The 21893-nt window shown below is 33.5% G+C and overlaps 3 protein-coding genes across 12 annotated transcripts in view; 2 read left to right on the top strand and 1 right to left on the bottom strand.

Annotated features, from left to right (window-relative positions):
* The window catches only part of scrib (scribble planar cell polarity protein), a 336501-nt gene extending 321877 nt beyond the window's left edge, over nucleotides 1-14624 (top strand). For 7 of the 10 annotated variants that reach the window (XM_071595076.1, XM_071595078.1, XM_071595077.1 and 4 more), the window contains 2 exons: nucleotides 7958-8848; nucleotides 11306-14624. In XM_071595076.1, coding sequence (XP_071451177.1) covers nucleotides 7958-8848; nucleotides 11306-11659 — 1245 coding nt within the window. In that variant the 3' untranslated portion in view covers nucleotides 11660-14624. Of the gene's footprint in view, nucleotides 1-2703; nucleotides 2769-7957; nucleotides 8849-11305 lie in introns of those variants that run through there. The other 3 variants (XR_011702610.1, XR_011702611.1, XM_071595079.1) reach the window with 3 other exon arrangements.
* A 153-nt stretch (nucleotides 14625-14777) lies between these two features.
* Nucleotides 14778-20540, bottom strand: Dnali1 (Putative inner dynein arm light chain, axonemal Dnali1). Its single transcript, XM_071595497.1, has 6 exons — nucleotides 20451-20540; nucleotides 18407-18574; nucleotides 17343-17475; nucleotides 16814-16959; nucleotides 16478-16675; nucleotides 14778-14813 (listed from the first exon to the last, which is right to left on the bottom strand). The coding sequence occupies exons 1-6, from the start codon at nucleotides 20538-20540 to the stop codon at nucleotides 14778-14780; spliced, it is 771 nt and encodes a 256-aa protein (XP_071451598.1).
* A 320-nt stretch (nucleotides 20541-20860) lies between these two features.
* na (sodium leak channel non-selective protein na) overlaps nucleotides 20861-21893 on the top strand; it is a 53838-nt gene continuing 52805 nt past the window's right edge. Inside the window, exons 1-3 of the mRNA XM_071595042.1 lie at nucleotides 20861-20962; nucleotides 21054-21172; nucleotides 21347-21532. Of these exons, the coding sequence (XP_071451143.1) occupies nucleotides 21071-21172; nucleotides 21347-21532 (288 nt within the window). The 5' untranslated portion in view covers nucleotides 20861-20962; nucleotides 21054-21070. The remainder of the gene's footprint in view (nucleotides 20963-21053; nucleotides 21173-21346; nucleotides 21533-21893) is intronic.

The following is a 21893-nucleotide window of genomic DNA, read 5'->3' as shown; positions in this document are numbered from 1 at the left end:
AACTTTCATAGTTTCGATTCCTCCACCCCCACGAACTCAACCAAATTTATTTGGGCATTCAGTTCCATGAATTATAAATGGATTCATAGAACTATTTTTTAAAAGATCAGTTAATATTGTCCTTCATACTTAAATGTAAAATGTTATCCCTGAAATCACAAGGGTTGCCTGTTTTGTTTGTGACTTTTATTGCGTATGAATGCTTAGAAGTACTTATATTTAACTGATCTGGTATTTAAAAACAGACAGGAATGGTGCGGGTCAAAACAGAAGTGGCAAAAAAGGGTATCAATGGAAAATAAAAAAATTAGGAAAAAAAATTTGGTTTTGGTTGAAGTGTTTTAGATCCACATTAGTTGGAATTTATATAAAGATATGACTTTGTCTTTCCAGTTTCTATTCCTTTAAATTCATAACTTATCTCTTTCACCCAATATATTCTACATTTCTTTCTAATTTTGCAATTTATAAGGCACCTTTACATTAAAAAAATACTATTATCAATTTTTTAGACTGAGTGAAAAATGTCATGAAACAATTAGTGTATTTTCAAATGCAAATATGTGTTACAGTACTACTAAATATGTATTTTTGCTCATGGCTAATAAAGTTTTAGTGTAAAAAGTATTTACACATCAAATAGCCTCAGTACAAGGATGATCTGAAGAGTTTTCGTCCTAATGATGAAAATGAGAATTTATGATTTAAAACCAATTTATTTTTTATGCAATGGCCTTTAATATTTATGCATTTCATCTGGTGGTGTTCCAATGAAATTATCCCATCTCTGGTGATCTTCCGGAAGTGCTGCAAAGTACTCATCTACGGCCACAAACTCTTCTTGGTTAGATGAAAAATGTTGACTAGCGAGGAAACTTGAAATTTTTTGCAAGAGGTGGAAGTCTGAGTGAGCCAAATCCAGGGAATAGGGTGGATGTTCCAGCACATTATAGTGTAAATCCTTCCATTTTCCCTTTTCACCTTCTGCAAGCCAGATCTCTTTTTATGATTTTTGACATCAACTTTCTTGAGAAGGTTTTAATAGTACTCTTCAATTATTCTTTTACCTTTTTCAAGTTAGTTGGTGTACTAAATTTGTTATGCATCCGGAAAAATGGACACCATGACCTTTCTCACTAATGGCACCGTTTATACCTTCTTCGTAGCCAAAGAACTGGCCTATATATACTGTATGGATTGTTATTTTGATTGTGGTGGGTAATGGGGAATCCATGTTTCAGAAAATCACTCTTATTTTTTTGTAAATCATGCCAAGCATTGTTTGGAAATTGCCATCCAAATGCATTTATGATTCACGGTAAGCACATGCAGCATCCATCTGTGCAAAATGTAAACGACACATTTTTTTGATATCTCTGCAGTATTAGCAGTTTTATACACCTTCATGTGCCAGTCTTTCAAAATTATATTGTGCATTTCTTCAATGATTTCCGGTGTGGCTGCACTTTTTGGACATCCTTCACATGGATCATCTTAGAGGCTCTCACTGCCATGTTTAAACTCGTCTCCCCATTAATCATGGTGTAAATTGTAGAACAAGAGTCCCCATACCCATTTACAATCTTCAAATGAAAGTCTCATTTGGCATTAAAACTTCTTTTACAAATAATTTTATCTCTGCACAGTACTTAATTTTTTCCATTTCTAATGACAAATGCACCACAACTGATTCAAATGACTGCCCAAAGCGAACTGCTGGATGGAATTACTTGCATTTTCACAGGGCGTCTTCTCACAATTTTGCCAACTGAGAGAAAAAAGCATTTGAGTGGTGATGCCATCCATTAGCGAGGCCGAAAAGTTTTCAGACCACCCTCATACTTCAACGTTCAAAACTTGAAAGAGAAGCCTTTCTCTGTGCTAATCCTGGTGTTTTGTTAGTTGTATTTGACACTGAAAAATTTGAAGTATGTTATACAGTGGCTTCCTTGTTTATTGAAGAGTGGAATAAAATAATCTCAAATCCTAGATAAATGCCATGATTTAACTAATCAATCCCTGGATTTGATGGGATTACAATCCTGGGTTTACAATTGATCCCATTGACTCCCATGACTATGTTTCTTGATAGATTTAGGCCCTATATAAAGAAGATTATTTAGGAAGGAAATGGATATTGAGGTTCATGTTTTCAAAAGTGAAATAGAGCACAAATAGCAGTCGTCATTTGCAGTCACCTCATAGAGCCGATATACATCTTCAGTATCAACCAAATTTCTGGTAAAAATTGGAAAGTAAATTTGATGGGCGAAGCATGACTATTGAATAGCATGTTACATCAAACCACATTATAGCATATTCTCCCTGTATCATTTAATTTTATTCCTTAGGAAGATTTTATCTGTGAATTTCTACCCTACCCTTTCAAACATTGGATTATCAGCTCCTTTTACTTGTATTTAAGTTCTGACAACAAGTCCTACAGCATTAAATTTATTAACAAAGAGTTAAGAAGATTAATTCTTGCTTCTTTGTCACTATCATCTTGAATATGTTCCTCATATCTTAGCTAATCTCTTTGTTTACTTACCTAATTTTGTGGTCCCCTGTCCTATTTTTATCTTGGCAATGCGATCATTTTAAATGTTTCTCAGGTGTTATTTTTATTTGTTTCCTAATTTCATCCCCATCCACCCCCTTCTGCCTCTTTCTCTCCCCCTCTTGGTTTTTTTTCTTCCCTAGTACATGTGATGTGGCGGTGCGTTCATATTGTGCAGGTGTGATTCATCATTTGTCCTGGCACAAGTGTAAGTCTTATGCCATCATGTGGAAGGCAGCATTTTTGTTTGAGTTCTAAATAATGAAGCTAAAACATCAGCTTTTTTTGTTGTTGCTAAAACAAAGTCTCTTGTACATAGATTTGGTATTTAAGCCATCATATTAGTATTTTTATTGCCTTATGCCTAATAATGTCGCTCATTCATTTAGTCTGCTTTTGGCAAATGCTTACATTTAACCAACTAATTATAATTCATAATCACCATATAATGGTATTCGTTCATTTTTCTTTGTGTAGGAATTAGTACCCTGTTAGAATACTCGTAGCAGTCCTTGCTAATATGAGAGAAGCCCTTTATGCTAGTGAAACTAGGAGCCAGATTTTTGCACTTCCCTGAAATTAACTTGAGGAGATAATTGCAGTATTTATACTCTTCCTTTTAGTTCCAACCTCTTGACTGACTTGCTCCACAAAGCATAAATTTTTAACAAAATACATTTAATTAAGGGCACATAAATTTAATTTTTTAAGGAATCATCTTTTAAAACTATCTAGTAAAGATATTGCATATGCTCTGATGATTCTGCTTAAATAGTATCTTGTTCAAAGTAGGTACTTTGTTTTAACACTCTTATCTTAATGCTAGTCTCTAATAATTAATGTACACCTTGCACACGTAGACAGAGTACCTAATATGCAATGTAATATACCATTCTCTCTGTTCATTCTGCTATCAAATTATTATCTATTTAATGTTTTGCTGAAAGATTGAGGTTAGTTAATTTTCATATATGGAAGAGGTCTAATCAATTTTAGAATAGATCACTGGTGCTCAACCTATATAAAGGTTTAAGGATTGCTTTGATAACATTTTTCATCAAATATATAAACATACATATAGAATCATGTTTGTATGTTGTGAGCGTGAGCAAAGACTATTTTGCATGGTGATTTTGTTGGTTAATCTCTCATGTATAACTTATCAACTTAGTTACCAAGCATTTTGTTCACAAGTTTTTTTGATGAATTCTTCAGTTTTTCATTCAGAACACTTAATGTAGCTTCTATTCGATCTTTTTATAAACTTATCCAAAAATTTTGCACCACTTATTAGTTCCTAATGATGCATTATAGTAGTTTTTGTGTACCAATTTTCTCTCTACAAGAATGAAAAATAAATTGCACCCCCAAAAGTTGTGTGGAAACCGAAATTGCCCTTTCTACTGAGATCATAGTTTCTATGTTTTTATCAACATTTCTACAGTTAAGCCCAGACAGATAGAAATGAGTTTTTCTTTTTACTTTGAAAATAAATTACACCCCCAAAAGTTGTGTGGAAACTGAAATAATGTACATATTGTATTAAAGCTACCATTCTGAATGAAAATTTGTCTAAACAAATCACAATTTTTGTGATTTTGGTTACTAGTTCGTCTAAAAATTGAGTGGGTCGGGTCTAAAAATTGGATGGTCATAATGTTTTCACTCTAATCGCCTTAGATTGATAAAATTGCCTTCATAAGTATTGATTATCACAATGATATGAAGTGATTTCCTTCAAAATTATCATTGTTACAAATTGCTGTTTTTTAATTCTCTAATCAAATCTGTCAGAAATGTAAAATGTATATCCTTGACTTTGTGTTATAGTAAGGGTTATGTATAAGTATTTGGCTCTTTATTTCAAATTCTGTCATTCTTTTCACTAATTGACTGATAGGTTGTATTAGTTAAATAATTCCCGGACAAATGTTGTTCTATGCCAGATTTGAGACAACCTTCCTTGAAAAATTTTTAAATACAACAGTGAGCATATATTTGCACTTCTTATGCTGGGCTAGGTTTTTAATATCAACATTTAACAATTTGGTTTTCTGAAAATCCTAGTGAAAAAGCAATCATTAATCAGAGTTGAAATAGCAATTTTTGGGAAAGTGCAAAATATCTTTTGTGGAAAAATATGATGCATGTGATGTTATTTGGTCCCATGCATAGAAGACATGTTTGCGATTCACAGGGATCATTATAAGTTGCATATAAAATAAGATTGGGTTTTTTAATGAAAAAATAGCATTTGTTCAAAGGAATTCCTTTACATGAGTTCATATTTAGTCATCACTTTAAGGATGGTCACCCCCAGTAAGGGATTAATAAATAAATTTCTATGTATATATTTATATATAGTTTTTATTCAGTCAATGCCTGATCTTAGGAAAACTTCAATTTATTTTAGACTCCCTGTGAAGATTGTATAACTAGGTGTGATCATGGATACTTTTGTGCATAAGTGAAATTCATAACAAAATTTTCACTGTAGATCACTTTGCAATCATGAATTTTTCAACTCCGCTACAATAATTCATGCCACCACCAAGAATCACATTGTGTTTGGTTCTGCGGAACAAAATCTGAGGAATAGTGATGGTTTTTATCCATCTCATAAATAGTAACAAAATGCCCATTATATGAAGATCCATTAACTGTGTCCCTGGAATAAACTCATGCCCTTTCTACTGCGATCATAGTTTCTATGTTTTTGTCAAAATTTCTACAGTTAAGCCCAGACAGATAGAAATGAGTTTTTCTTTTTACTGTAAAAAAAGAAAACTGTTGTTTCTTCAGTGATAAGAAATAATGTGATATAATACCATCTTATATTTCTCCAAAATTATTTACATTTTCAAACAGTGATTTTCATTTTTGCCATTGTCATTTGTTATAATGCAAATGGGCATTCTGAAAATAATTGTGTGAAGTCAATATCTGTTCATTTTAAATTACGTAATACTTAGTAATTATTAGGAAATTTAAACATAATTTGCTATTAAATGGATTCAGGTTTCTGCGATGCATAATAGTCAAGGCTTTTGGGCATTCCTCCACAGTGTCTCTTTGCGAAGTTTCTCCAACCATGCTGCTGGCACCTTCAGGTCAGAAGTAACCTGACTTCTGACCTGAAGATTCAAGCAGCATGGCTGGAGAAACTGTTACCCAGAGACACCCTGACATGGAGGAATGCCTTAAAGCCTTGACTATAATAATTTGTAATGATTCAAAATGGTTGTATTAAGTTAGGTTTCACAGTTCATGATACTTGGTAGAAGATTTTAAATTTCAAGGTGTGTTGTTGTGTTTATTTTGAATTTCATATCAGCGGTTTGTTTAATGAAATAAGCCAAAGTAAAAATTGTAAATCCTCAGCATGCACTACGGCAAATCTGCCAAGTCTAGCATAGATTGACCTACCATCACTTAAAGCCTAATCTACCATCTTATTATAGAAAGAAGACATGTGAGCTATTGGCTATGAATGTGAAGTTAGGTTAATTCCTATAGCCATTAATAAGAAACTTAAGAGGTTCCAATAATGTTATTTCTGTCAGCCAGTGACCATCAATGGAGAGCGTTACTTGACATGGAACAGTGATATGGTACTTACGTCTTCTCTCTGTCAAGCCCTTTGCTCTCTCCGTTGATGATCATCGGCTTACTGATAGAAAGTTATTGGAGCCTTCTAAATTTCTCATTGTTGGCTAGGAATCAAACCAACATACTGTCTCATTGTAGAGTGAACAATAATGATCGAATAATTTGTGAAAGACCTTTTTTTCCAATATGATTTAATCAAAAAAACACACATAAAATCATATTCGCAACAGATGTTGAATGGAAAAAAACATTTTTCTAGTTTCTAAATTTTATTGGAAGTAGGTATTAAAAGATATAATTCAAATACTAAGTGAAAAAATATCATTTACTTTTTGAGAATGAAATGTGTTTTAAAATTTGATAATGTTTAATATTGTAGTGATTCTTTTGAATTTGCCCATTTTGCATGCACTCAGGGTCAATTCAATTCAGTCAGATTTATATGACTCGTGGTAGAGTTGCAATGGTGTAAAAATGCTTTCATCTTAGGCTGATGTATCTATTTTAATGAAATTAACAAATTACATGTGAGAGGTAAATGACAACAAGTAATGGATATGGTTTGTTGGCAAGAAATTCCACGTACATTGATTTTTTCAGGATGTTTGAGCATTACATTTCTGTTCATTTGCGCAGAGAAGGAAATGATGAAATATTATTCTTTAGCATAAAGGATTAGTCCCTTTCCAACTCATATAGATATATAGGGGTCCTAGTTGGCATTCAACCTATAATCCAACAAGTCAACAGTTAAATTTATATTGTGATGGAAATTCAACTGCATACTTTGCATTAAAAAAATATAGTATTCAAAGCTACATTCTATTTATGCATTAAAATCAAATGTTTTGAATCTGGCAAACTTTATTCATATGGCAATGTTTTTTAAACATTTTTAATATTCTTATCATAACAAATCTTATCTGTTTTTTTGTACTGGGTTCTGTGTCTTGCTGTTGCTTAGTATTATTTGTTGATGATGTTTAGCTTTCTTTTACATAACAAAGCTATTACTTTCCAGTGCATAGTGATTAAGTAAATTACATAATTCTGTTGACTGGGAACTAACTCACTGTTGCATTAAAATCTTTGGGAGAGCAAAACAAATACCTTTGGAATATTCCTTTTTTCAACAGACTACTACATTTATCTATGAATGGTTGCCTGATTGCATATCATGAATAAAACATTCTTGGTTAAACTGAGTGGATAAAGTACAACGTTTTGTACTCAGTGGTGAGATGTATTTGAAACCCCAGTCTCAGTGTTGATGTTATGCTTAAAAATTATCATTACCTGCTAAAAAATTATAGTTTTCAGGAAGGCAAAATACCTTGTAAAAGTTACTACTTTTCTACTAACTCATTACAATGTTTTTTATGCTAATAGTAGTCATTGCCATTGGCTGATATAAACCTACAGTAAAATTATTGCTCCATGTATATATGTTAAATTTTAATGTAATAATTAAGTTATAAGTTAGATGCATTGCTGTGCATATTGTTATTTGGCTTTTGTTTTTACTAAAATTGTAATGTTGTATTTGACGTTGGACCATTTGAAGTCATATTAAATTTTTACATCAATTATTCAGAGTAATATTTAACATGAAAAATATGACAATTCTTAATGAAATCAAATAGGTTTTCTATTTTTAAAATGTTCAAAGTAGTTTTTAATGTTTAGAAACTCTGTTTGTTTTTCAATTATGTTTAGACTGATGAAGTGTTTACTATATTCCTATTTACCTCTTTCCCATTCCCTACTGCTTATTGTGTCATCTCTCAGGCAATCAATCTCCAGTCAGTTAGAAAATTGCATCATCAGGACTGCTCGCCATCATCAAGTAGACATAACTCTTCAACAGCTTTACTCACCCTAGTGTCAGCTCCAAGGGTTGCTACTTCTAATTCTCATATGCACCCTGAACATATCAATGCTTCAACCCTACCATCACATTGTGCTGAATCTCCCTCTTCAGCTGGTTCTTGTTCAAGAGAAGATGCCAGAGCTCGTTCTGTCTCCCCAAGAAATGCTAGAAATAATGTTCCAATGGGAGCTATTGAATCACTTGGTGCTTCCTTGGGGGCATCAATAAAAACCACGCCAAAATCTCCAGCAGAAAATACTCAAACCTTGCCCACTAGCTGCTCTCCTGCTTTAACAAGAACTCCGAGAAGTAGTCAGAGAAATCGTTCAACCTCAGCGTCACCAACCACTCCCCTCCGGCCGAATCACGTGGGTAGCACAGTTAACTCAAACAGTTTAGCCACCCTAACTGGTACACCTCAACAGAAATGTGATGCTAAGAGTGCATCGAATTCGTCAGGCAATGCCAATTTAGAAGAATTAGCATCCAGGGTTGATAGTCCTGTGACCTCTACTCCAACCCCTGCATGCACTCTGGGTGCCAAAACCAGTTTAAGCCATTCCCCCATTTCCCCTTTGCGGCCCTGCAGTGCTGATTTTCCCAGGTTGGTGGTGCGTGTGCGAGAGGCCAATCCAGATTCCCCCTCATCTTCCCCCAAAAATGTCAGGGTCATAGGTGAAAGGGAAAGGGTTGTGGAGGAGAGGCCTGTGCCAGGATGTCCCCCAACCACTGTTGAGTACGTGGACCCAGAATCTGGGGTGGTGACCCTGAGAACAGTCCAGCTGGTGGAGAAGGTCATCGAAAGAGAGGTAGTTCTCCTATGATCCCTTGTACCAAGTGCCCTTTGAGTCCACCCATTTTGAAAGTAGGCACACACTCTTCGTTGGCTTCTGTAAAATCTTATTAGAGCATCCTTCTTGATACTTTGTATGCACCTTTTTCACTATTTTGCTTTAATTGACATGAAAGGATTGTTGACAGGTGATCTAAGCTTCCATGTGTTTTGATGAGGTAATTTGGTTTTCTTAGATGAGAGATATCTGCCAAGAGCACATGTGTATTAAATCAAGCTTCGTATGTGACCTTTTGTTTGGAAAATACAGTATTACCCAAGAATCCTTTCTCACCATTTGACATTTGAAAAGAAAAATGCTGATTTTGGTTATTTTACTCTAATTGCATCATCCCAATTGGCTTGAATATAAAATGGTATTTACCCATCCGTTATGCATTCTTTTTTCAGTATACGTATTTGCATATAGATCATTCATTATATTGAAAATTTATTTTTGAATTGATGAAGTGAGACAATCCAACTCTTAATTAAATAATTCTACTTACATTTTGCACAAAGCATTTTATGTGTATTTAGTTGTAAATATCTTCTCAATATTCAATAATAGTAGTATAGAAGCACTTAAACCTTAAACTTGCAAAGGTTTGGCTCTACCTCTCATATGTTATGGAAATAAGTTCATGAAAATAACTCCCACCCTTTTTTTGCTTGTGCTTATATCAGTTGTCTTGTTGGGAAATAAATACAGGGTGCTGCAACATAACTTCCTTTTTTGAAAGCATTTTGCATCTGAAAATAGGAAGTTATGTTGCCGCACCCTGTATTTAGAGTTGGGCAATACTGTATTGTGATCTCATGGTAATCTTTCCGACTCAGTTATTAATTTTTCATTCTTAAATATAAAGTTTTTTTTTCAAACTTTCAGTGAGCTTGATTATACACTTCTCAGTGGAGATGTTCTGTTTTGATTGGACTATAAACCTTATATATACACATGTATTATAGTACTCTTAATCACACACCACATGTAATTAGGTATGTACCTTTCAATCAACCTTTTTGCTTAAGATAGTATGAATTACCAATCACCAAGTATATAGCTGTATGTTAACTTGTCTTCTGAAATGCCTCACGAAAGAATCTCGCCCTTTTGTTGACTCTTAACAATAATTATTGTTCAGCGCTGCTATTGTCACAAGTAGTTAACAACCCATGCTTGCTGTAAGCCTGCCGGCATCACAGTTATGGTTCTTGAACTTCTCAGAATTGCTTCTCTGTAGTGCATAATCCAACCAACCAAGATAAAAGAGCATGGTATGCTGGGTATTACATCTTTGTTGTATTATTGTGTAATAAAATTATCCTGATATTTTCCATTTATTGGGCATCTACACATGCTTGAATTTGTCTGCGATGAATGCACCTGAATCAGTTGTTTTCCACTTACACTCTCAGTGTAAAAAGTAAGATTTGTCATTCTTAAGTAATTGATGGAGCACCAGTGATAATTTTTTTTGCATTGGCATAGCTGTTTTGGCCTCTTCAGCAAATCGCTTTTTTTTTGCTTTTTGTGCTTGTTTTATCAAAGCTTACATTTTATCAGATTACAATTTTTCTCTTTGGAATATATTTTTTATTTCCCTGTACAGAATGAATGAAATATTGACACTTAGTAGTGGTAGTTTTAGGAAGAGCATTTGATTTTATGAGGTAAGTTGGTTTTGCATACTTAGAGTATATTGTATGAATGAATGTATTATTTCACAGTAGTCATTTTGTTCTTAAATGTTGTGGCTTTGTGTCTTATTGTTTCAGTGTGCGATGCTAAATGCATGTATTTGGAATTGGTTTAAGTTTGCACATTCTAATATGCTTATCCCCATTTATATTCTTTTCTTACTTAAAGCTGGTTCATTGAATTAATGTTTAAATTATATACCTATATCATGCCCATTGAAAACTGTAAATATTTGTTTGATTTTGTGCATTTTGTTGCATTTGTAGTTTACTATGTTGTTGTCATTTTGTGCTGTGCATTATTGAAGTGAATGCAATATATTTATCAATATTTATAATATTGTATGTTAATAAAAATTTTCAGCTTCTGTAGGTAAATTGATCCAGTACAGTTGTGGAAGTAAATTCATTTTTCCATTGTCATGATTCATTTGACTGACCTTCAATTGATTTTCATCGATCCATCAATGCTACTATAAAAACTGTATCAAAATTTTAAAATCCCTTCTGTTCCTTTCACATCACATTCAATAGCTTTCTATTGCTTGCTTGAAATATTTTCTTACTTGTTGAAATGTGTGCTTCAACATAAAGCATGCATGCATTTACTATTTTCCAAAACTAAGATGTTGGTCTTTGAAAAATGTATCCTTTAATTGTTTGTCTATACCTTGATAAACCTCTTTCTGTCATTCTTTAACCTAATAACCATTGACATTTAAAATTCTCTCAGGTGGAAATTACAAGGGAGAAGATAGTATCACTTGAGCTGAGCAACTCTCCTGAAAATCCTAATGGTGAAACAGAAGCGGTGGATTCCAGAATGATGTTGCTAGAAGTGGATGAGGAAGATGATGTGGTGCAGGGCAAAGAAGCTAGCGTGCAGGAAGTTAAGGAAGAAGAGGATGTGGTGTCAATCCAAGTCAAGAATGGGAAGGAAGGGGATGATGCAGGTGAAGAAGGAGAGGAGCGTGCTGCATCACCCAGCTCAGAGCAGCAGCCTCATGGTGACATGCTTGGTGGAGCAGGTGGTGCAGCAGGAGGGAAGAAAAAGCGGAAGAGAAAACCGAAAAAAGGAAAGCATTGAGGGAATTCTTCCAATCATTCACTCCCCAGAGTGATTTTTTAAAGGTATTTTTTCCACATGACCAACTGCTTTGTGGAATATTACATTTGTACATAAAAAAAACTGAAAATCAGTCCTAGGGCTGATAAGGGACAAACAGTGAGCTATTTTCAGCTTAACTGAAAAGAATAGTGGCATATGTGTTGTGTTCCAGTTGACTTGTTCCCCGTCATATTTTGTTTCCCAAATCAATTTTTGACAAGTTTTCTGATAAACAAAGAGAAAATATTGATTTGGATTTTAATTGGAATGATGTGCTAAGAAATCCTCTTTCTCAGTTTTAACGTGTGATGCAGTTTTTTCAAACCAAGGGCAAAGTTTTGTGACAGTTGTTTTTCTCAGCACCCTCATCTTTGGCTATTGTATCAGACTTCAGGATGTGTGATCTAAAGTTTGAAATTTTGTAGTTGATTATTTCTAACAAGTTTTTGTATGAATGTGTTGTTATTAAGTGTTGATGTTGAGTGACCTGATAATAATAATATGTATGAATGTTTGTTGTATATTTAAAAGCCACTGAGTGTTGGCAACTGTCCAGTTAGTGCATCATAGTTTCCTTAATTGTCTGGGGCAGGAGTCCAGGAATAAGGAAAGGTTTATTTTGATGATAAAAAGTTGCCTTGAAGGAGTACCAAATTGCCTTATGGAATTAAGAATGCATTCAAAAAATGCATTGCTTTTCCTTTTGTAATCATTAGGTATGTCAAATTTGCTCATGCGTTGCTTCAATTCAATGGCATTTTTAATTTCACCATTCACAGTTCACATTACAACATTTGTTCCATTAAAAGGAAGACATGATAGTTTCATTAGTCTGACCATTCCATAAACTTTTTTATTGCAGTATGCATTTGAAGTACGATCAGCCTCATAAATTTAATGTGATTAAATGTTTCAATTTTTAGATACATGTTGTTTGATGGAAGTTTGTGTTACCATTTTTACAATGGTGCTGATGCTGGTTACCCAGTCTCTCATTCCATGATATCATATAATATAAAGAGTGTGCTTAAAAGTATTATATTTAATCATCAGAATATCGTTTTGAAATTGATTAATTTTAATTACCTTTTCCTTTAGTATGAGGTAAAATTGGTTTTATTTCAAATGGTAGGTATATGCAGTTTGAAATGCAAAATGCGTATGTATCCATTATACACTTGGTTGCTCAAGGAACAGTTGAATATAACTGTTATAAACATTTTAATGCATCCCATCTTCTTGAATATTCATTAAATGTTATTGCATGATGTTGTGAAACATATAAGACCTGCAATATAGAATGTTCGTAATTTATTGAAAGAGATTTTCAAATCAAAAAAACCTACTTTAACTCTGTGCATTATTCTGCAGCATGTCCAATTTTTTAGAAGTATGTGATGTTAAGATTTTAAAATCAGGTTTGCCTTCAGTTTTTACTTGTGTCCTGGCAGTATTTTGAAATTAGGCATGAAAACAAAATGACTAATGCAACCTTAAAATTCTTAAATAGTATGTATAACCATGTAAATAAAATTATTGCATTTAATCTTTGAAGGCAAATTTTGGTAGCTATTAGTAGTCTATGAAGAATCTCAACATTTCATTGTTGTGAAATGATGCAGATGTTAAACTTGACTTCTCTACCTTTTACAGTAATAGGATATGTAGCCTACCCTTGGTAGCATTTAATTTTTTCAAAAGATCTTAAATGTGTTGTTTAATGTTGCTTAAATGTATGTTCATTTCAATTTTTACTCAAAATCTGATTTCAAACACGAATTTATCCATTCTGCCATCTGTTTTGACATGCCAACTAGAGCATTTTAGATAGTTATTCATATTGCCTTGGGATGCAATAAAAAATGGTTACATTTAAATTAAATTTTATTAACTCTTTTAACATGGCATTGGAGACATAAGGATATTACAATTTTTGTGGATTAGATACACATTGTCCACATTTCTGTCAAATCTACTCTTCAAAAGAGTTCTTTGATTCCTAGGTGGTATTTTTTCATGCTATTTTTGGAATTGCTTTGTCATTTATGTCATTGGTTTCGTTGTGCATACTGAAGCAACTTCGCAGATTTAATGGTGTTATTGAATTGTAGCCACGTCTGTTGTCATGGATTTTACTTGTTTTCATCACGATGATTGTGCATCACAAGTTGCATGAAATGTGCGTCTTTATTCCATTATGAGTTTGGCCTTGGTGCCAGTTAATGTTAAAATTTTGAAATTAGTGTAAATGTGATGACTAATAGTAATCGTTCATCCAACTCAGCTGGACAAAATAATGAATGGGAATCCACATGTAATTTGGAACAATGTATTTTGTAATCTAAGTATTAATTTTTATTGTTAAAGATTAAACACATGTTAGAGTAGTTGTGTTTCAACTACAGCTATCACATTCAAATTTCTATGTCATTAGATACCTCATGAATTTGAGGATTTTTTTTCCTAGTATTATCACTCCCATTGTAACTTTACCCCATTTGTTTTAAAATCTTCAGTGAGTTCACCATTTTGAGGGAATCTTCATAACCTTTGCATACATAATCAGAACTGGTAAAAGTATTAATATAATGACCTTATGGTGTTGGTCTTCAATCATTATCGTTGAGTGTACCCTGAGGCAATAGCTATTTAATGCAACTCTCATAATGTGCTGTTAGTAGTTAATTGATGTTAACATTATAATTTTTTCAAGCATTGGACTTGTTTATATGTGAAAATTACATTGGTTGAAGAATAACTGCTTTCCAAGAAGTATGGATTGGGTGACTGTGGATTGTGCTAAAGAAACTATGTTCCATCAAGAAGTTCCATTTCGGTGTTTTTATGTATCCTGTCAGTTTTTATGAGCGATTTGAAAATATACATAGTTTTTAATTTATAATTATGAACATTTGAAAAATACATGAATTTTGTTTTTATAATGGCTTGTGTGTTAGCTATTTCATTTCATTATTTCTATCCATCATTACTTTTTTCCCAATAAATTACATAATATGCAGATTATTTTCAGTAGCATACCAGCCCACAGAGGTTAGACTTCATATAAATCCATCCATAATAGTTTGCTGATGAAAGTTTATTTCTTTGGTGCAATTATCCCTTCTAGTTGAGCCTGTAAAGAATAAGAATATATATTCAGGCTGTGCTGTATGAAATGGTCAATGTGCAAATAGGTTTCATAAAATTAACTAAAAAACCCTTTGCACCGTAACAATTTAAAGTTGGAAATAGAAAGCTGTGAAGTCAAACTCATTGAGGCTTTTGGAAATTGCTAAGATTTTACAAGAAATTTTTTAGGGATACACTATTATTGATATGGTTCTACATTTGAGTTACTTGGCTTACTTAAAAACATTTGGGCATTTGACCCGTCACTGGGCTCTATAGGTGATGAAACTTAGACTATACTTGTACGCCTTCTGATTGTACATTTTTTGAGATTTTATGTGTTCAATGTAGTAGTCCTATCCAACTATGGTCAATTTAATGTTTTCTAAAGCTCATAATACTGTGATTGAACTTAATTTTTCTGACCAGTTCAAGTATCTTTGGTTTGCATTAAGAATTTTATATTTAAATGAACAAACTGATGTATGCTCTTTTTGTCATCAAATGGGCTTTATGGTAGAATCACTTTCATTTAGAAACTAAATGTTCAATGGAAGTCAAGGATATGATACCTGTATGAGTCTGATCAAATTTAATTCAGCTATGACCAAAAGAATATGCTGGGCATAATGCAAAATAATTAACCTCAATTGTGGTCTCAAGTCAAGAAAAATATTTTCTTGCAATTAGTGTAAAATCATTTTGTTTTCATTCAAGCCCTGCAAATTTTGTAAAAGATTGAACTTGATTTTGTCCCCTGAGACAATAGCTAAGCAATAACTGAGAGCCCCAATGAAACCCTGTCTCATGTTTTAAAACTTAGGATTGGTTCCTGCAATAGCGCTGAGTAGTGAATGTATCAGAAGAAAGATGTTATCACTTATTTTTTATTCTAATATGCATCTAAAATGGTTCAATTTTGGACTGTTGAGTCATAAAATATGCAGTATACACATGTAAGTATATATTGAGACTTTAAATGATGGGTTAACTATCCCATTAACTTGTTCATTAAATTCTCTGTATAGTTATGGAAAATTATCAGCTTTTTCTAGTAATGGTCAAATATAAAATATCTGGCAAAATTTTAGTTGTTTCAATAATAATAATGCTATCACTAAAAACTGGAGGGATCAAGCTTGACTCCCTATCTGAATATTAATCAATAAGAAATTCCTTTTTTCCTATTTGAAATTTTAATTGCTGGAATTTCAGCACTCCAAAGGTAGTTTTGGTTATTTTTTAAGTGCATTTCAAAAGTTAGCAAAAATTTCTAAGTTGTATGTTGCAAATTTTATTCTATTTTGATTGATCTCATTCAGGCTAACCTGAGAAATCAACTAGATCATTGTTTGGGTGAGGCAGGAGTAAGCCACGATCATAATATAAACTCTTTACCTGGGGAAGTTAAATAGAAACCACAACAAAGACACTTAAAGACAATTGCAAAGTGATGAAAAATTTTCCTGTTATAGGAAAATTAGTATTCTGATTTGAATTTCTCGTAAACTGGATTTATATTTTGTGGCTATAAGTTTATGATAAAAGGATGATTACAAAAATTGAATTGATCCCAAAAATTCAGACAGGTCACAGTTGCTGAGTCTTTATCATGATGGTTGATTGCATAAGCATTGGAGACAATTGGCAACTGTGAAGATCCAATACCTTTAGCTGTTGATTAGTTTTTTTGAGAAAGAGAATTTCATCAGCATTTTTCTTTTCTTCTGCTAACCGTTGTTCAGTAGCCCTTCTTTCAGCCTGCTCTGCTTTGGCTCGCAAATCTGAAAGCTGCTTTTCCAGCAAATCTCTTTCTTTTTTCATTTCTTCCAGTTCATTTTCAATATCCCCTTTACCTTGGGTACTCTAATTTTATCTCAAGGAGAACAACAATTTTTTGTTAATTATTCAAATGTATGGGAAAGAAAGCTTAATTTTTTAAGCTAAGCTAGTATAGCACTAAATACTGGTATTTTCTTTGCAGGAAGATTACGTAGTGATTACCTGTAATGCCTTTCTCATCCCAAAAGCAATACTACTCTCATAGAGTGCTTGATATGCAGCAATTGTCATTCGAGTCTCATCACGGACTCGCAAGAGTAGCATACCTCTCTCAGAACAATTAATTGTCACTTGACGAATAAGTTCATCTGCATGTCGGACCATCATCCACATTATGGAAAAAATCAAAATATTAGCATGCATGAAAAACTATTAATCCTTCAATTGTATGATATTTATGAAAGGGTCATTCATTTTTTTAACAGCTTAAAATATTTAATTTTCTTATAGTCTTTTATTTTTATCCACAATTCCAATGCTATTGCACTAGAGTTGGCAACAAGGAGCAAAATGTGTGCCATCTGAGACTTATTCATCTGATCTTTTGTTAGCATCAGTTTTTAATTACATATTAATTCATTTTATGTAAGAATGTTTTCTATATTTTATTTTTGGAATTGTTAGCATTTATATGCTGATTAGCTTGAATAATACATATTTATTGGTTCTCATTTGCTTTTTAATAATTTACCAAAACACTGTGAGTATATTTCTCGCCTTATAGGGCATATCCCTGTTTCCCTGGCTTGACCTTGGCGAAGTTTATCATCAAGTTCCTCCTGGAGAGTAATTACATCTTGCCTTGTTGCAGGCTGACTTGAAACCTAAAAAATGAATAAATGCAGCTAGAAGTAAGTGACCCCCTGCAATCCTGATTGACTCCTGCTCTTATTCATTTCCCTCCTTCTCATAGTGGTGTAGCCACAAGGTGTTGGTTACAAGCAGTTTCATCCACAAGACAAAGATTCTTGGGGCTGTTCCCAGCTCTTGGTGTTAATAAGGACATGGAGACACAGAGGTAACTCTCATAAGGAGAAAGGAACAAGAGGTAATGATAGTTATTTGGCATATGTCACTAACGTTTGCATAGCAGGAACACCAGGAAAAATAGCCAGCCATTAAGACAGTAATTAGTAATTAGAAGGTTCCTAACGATGAAGATTGGGAACCCATAGGGCTCCCCACAGATACATGAGGGTTTATGCAGAGTGATGCATTTATTTGAAAAAGCACACTTAGGGCAAACAAAAGAGTAATACTAAGCAGAGATAAGGAATACAACAGGACAGTGCAGTCATAACAATATATTTATACAAGTAAGGAAAGAAGATTCTGCCACTGGTGGATCAAAAGTGCATACATGTACAATTAGCAAAAATAAAACCCTACTGAGTCCTAAGTAAATGGACACTTCCAAGGAATGATAAAAAAACAAGCTAATGAAGAAACCCTACAGTGATGAGGATGGATATCCACTCCCTACCACTTCGTAGGCAATGTTCAACCACTTGCCAAATAACATGCTAAGTAACTGCTAAATTGCCTTTATATTCATGTCAAAGCAGCAAATGATGATTCAACCTAAATTCATGTTACATGGCAGAAATAAAATTGTCTTCTACTTTTGAAGCTGGCAATATTGATCCAATCTGACACTAATAGAAGCATTTTCATCAATTTTAAATACATTATGGTGGCTTTTATTATATTGCAGTGAAAATGCATAAGAATATCCAAAAATATGAAATATCTCACTTTTTGCCTCCATAAATGACCATCTTCTTCCCATTCCCTTGGAGGTAGAATGGTGTTTAGAAATTCCTCTGCTTCTTTCCTTTCATCCACAGCTTGAGGACTTGGAAGTTTAAGTGCATCCTTGGAAGCTCCTGCTTGTGCAAAACCTTGAGGTAGTTTTCCAAGGCCCTAAGAAAGTGAAATAGTAAGTTTCTTGACTCTTCAGGGAAATTCATAAAATTAGTTAGGCATTGCAGATGATGAAGATTTAGTGACAGAGTAAGCCAAGGGGTTGCCAGCATTATTGAATGCATTGGAAAGTTTGTGTGATAGAAATGGGATGGGAATCAATTTAAACAAAACAAAGGCTTTATGGTTTTCAAGGAAAATGAATGCTAAGTTAGATGCTATATTTAAATAGGAGGACAAAAGCTTGAGCAGATTGAACAGTTTGCCGGTCTTGGAAGTGTTTTAGACCAAGATGGTCAAAGTAGTTAGAATGTATGAAGAAAAATTACACTAGGCAAAGAAGTCTCCACTGGAGGAGGGAATGATGACAGGGACATTAGTGAAACTTTTGATATGGAGTGTGGTTTTGTATGGCATAAAAACATGGTTGTTGAAACAAAATGATTGGTAGAGATTGGAGGTTTTTGAAATATGGGTGTAGAGGTTGGAAAGTTATAAAAATATACATGAAGGAAAATAAATTATAGGTATGAGGTAGGGAGCAAGAGGAGAGTGGGTTGTTGAAAGGAATCCAAAGGAGGTTGGAAAGGTCAATGTTGAATATTTTCATGGGGAATTTTGAAGGCTGTGATTGAGAGGAGTACGTTAGGTATGAGGTCGAAGGTTGACAATGCGCAACAGCAGTTATTCACTTTCCATTCCAAACAATAGACTGCTGTATTTAGTAGGGAAAATTTTGCCTACATATAGTTTTGAAATGCAAGAACAACTGAAATATGCACTTAGCATAACTATGGAAATATGCAGGAAACCAAACCATCCTTCAGCACTAAGCTTAATTTGATAGGTGAGGGTAGCATTCTCTGGCTTGCAAAAATATGAATATTCAAAGCATGACATCAACAGTTATTTATACCACAAATAGACTCAGCATGACTATCTGGATATTCATCAAAGCTAGATATCCAGTTAGTGAAAGGGTAGAGCATTTGTTTGATAGTGAACCTTCTGAAAGAAGCTGCTTAGTGTTTTCTAGTTATTTTAATACCACGTTTACCTGCTATGGAATTACAAATTGAGACTAACCATACCAAATATTAAGACTTCAGATTCTCTGTACTTTCCCATCTATTTAGAAGGAAAGAGAAATGAATATTCTTGTCATTCTATAGTCACCAATCTTGAAAGATGGGATTTTATTTTTAATTTGAGGCATACATTGATTGCCTATTGAGGTTGGGTGTATATAAAATATATTACAAAATCTGCTCCATTAAACCCCAACCGAGGTTCAATACAGACCCCATATTCCCTCCAGAGTGAAACTTAATTTGACTTCATGATGATTAGGAGTGATGAGTATTTCTAATGAATTCGAATGAAAATAAAATAACTGAATAGATGCTAATATAATTAAAGAAAAGCCTTTGCATGCGTGGATATTTAACTATCAGGATAAAAATAAAATATCAATGGTCCGGATATTCAGACAAACTATGATTCAGTTTTTATCTGTCAGCCGAACTGTGATATGAATATCCAGATAAAAATCACAGCCCTACTGGGTACCCCATCAGTATGATATCTGCCGAACTTTCTTAAAGGTTAACGTTTAGGATTGTTTCGGTCATTTGCTTGTTGATATAATATTAAATATTACGTCGTTCGTATTTATTCTTTTTCGTTTATTCTCTTTTTAACTTCTTAATGTCAACGTGAATTCTATTTCTGTAGACGACCACAGAAAAAAACTCATAGAAGCTGACTGAAGGATGAACTTGGTCATGAAATTTGGTCAAATTAAATGTAATGAAAACCTTTTCATACTTCTACTTGGTCGTATTTCTTCTCAAATTGTAATTTATAAATAACATACCATTGGTTTTTTCTCCGTCCGTTTTGTGATGAGCTGCGGTGTGTCGTACTTAACTAACGAGTCAAGTGATTGCAAAATTTTTGTAGCCATTATTTAGAAAATATAAAATTCAAAATATATCGTGAGCAAATATCCTTCGCAATAGCTAAATAAGACTCAAGACTATAGTATTAGCCTCTAATGTGTTGGATAAAGTTTTGGTTGTCATAGGAATACAGTTAAACTTGCGCTGACCGAAAACAATTGACTAGCTGGAAGCAAGTAGAAGTACGGAAGGTAGAATTGGGGAAATCTCATAAGGATTCAATGGAAGATTTTTAGAAAATTATTTCAGGTTGAATTTGTGCAATGAAAGTCGGCGACGTGTCTATATACAGTTTATGTTTCCATAAACTTAGGCTATCAATATGAATTTTAGTAAATTTCTATGACGTCCTAACTCAGAAGATAAAAAGATTAAATGGTTCGATGGTTTAAGGATATCCATCATTACTCTATTCTTAGACTGTGATGTATGAATTAATTCCATTCAATGAAATTCTGTTATTTTTATACCCCAAATAATCCTTTTTATTTATCAATTGTTTGTAATCGTTTAAATAGGGAATAGATCTGGCAAGATGTTGGGCAGGAAGCAGAGCCTCAAGGGGGAACTTGTTTTGGCCGATTACGGCCCAGAGGAATCGTTGAACGAAAGTGCTGACATAGAATGGGTTAACAAGGTTTGAATTTTTTAGAATCTGCGTACTTTGCTGACCACTTCTTTGGCGATTCATAATTTGATGTCACGAATACATCATATTTATTATATGCTTAAATTAGTGCTACCTTGCGTTATTACGTGAAAAGAGACCAAGTCTTTGCCGTTTGTTGTCTAAGATTATTTTTCTTTACAGTTATGGGTTCGTCGATTAATGCGGTTCTGTGCCCTTCTCAGTCTTCTATCTGTGAGCTTAAATACTCCAAAAACGTTTGAGCGCCATCCATCTCTTCAGTACATTACATTTTGTGTCGATTTGGTCGTTACATTTTTATTTACAGCAGAAATGATAGCAAAAATGCACATCCGGGGTATTCTGAAGGTAAGGCGAATAAATTATTATTTTTGAATAATAGCCGCATTTAAGTTGATTTTTTGTAGTACCACAACCACATAAGATTGACTTAATTTATCCCTTAGGGTATTTGGGAAATACCGTATGAGTAATACAAAACCCTACTGAATGAACTCACCCACGGGTAAAAGGAAAGCGTGATCCCAAGACAGTGTAAATAAATGTTAGCATCTCTGTGGCCATGTAGCAATTTTGACAGAAAATTTTTTATTTCCTTTTTTAAAAGTTGCGTTGTGTTGAAGTCGTTGGGGATTTCAAATAAACAAGTTAAATGCTGATTGTTCAGTTATATCTGATGTTATGTTCGAATTAATGAATGATAATTTCA

The sequence above is a fragment of the Hetaerina americana genome, unplaced genomic scaffold (assembly GCF_022747635.1).
Source record: "Hetaerina americana unplaced genomic scaffold, ioHetAmer1.1.p SCAF_7, whole genome shotgun sequence".
NCBI classification, from domain to species: Eukaryota; Metazoa; Arthropoda; class Insecta; order Odonata; family Calopterygidae; genus Hetaerina; species Hetaerina americana.
The sequence above is the reverse complement of the archived record's forward strand: the minus strand, read 5'-3'. Positions and strand labels throughout refer to the sequence as shown.

Coding starts and splice junctions, on each gene's coding strand:
- Dnali1 (XM_071595497.1), bottom strand. CDS start 20,540: ATGGCTACAAAAATTTTGCAATCACTTGACTCGTTAGTTAAGTACGAC. Junction 18,575..20,450: donor GGACGGAGAAAAAACCAATG/GTATGTTATTTA, acceptor TCACTTTCTTAG/GGCCTTGGAAAACTACCTCA. Junction 14,814..16,477: donor AAACTAATCAACAGCTAAAG/GTATTGGATCTT, acceptor TATTCTTTACAG/GCTCAACTAGAAGGGATAAT.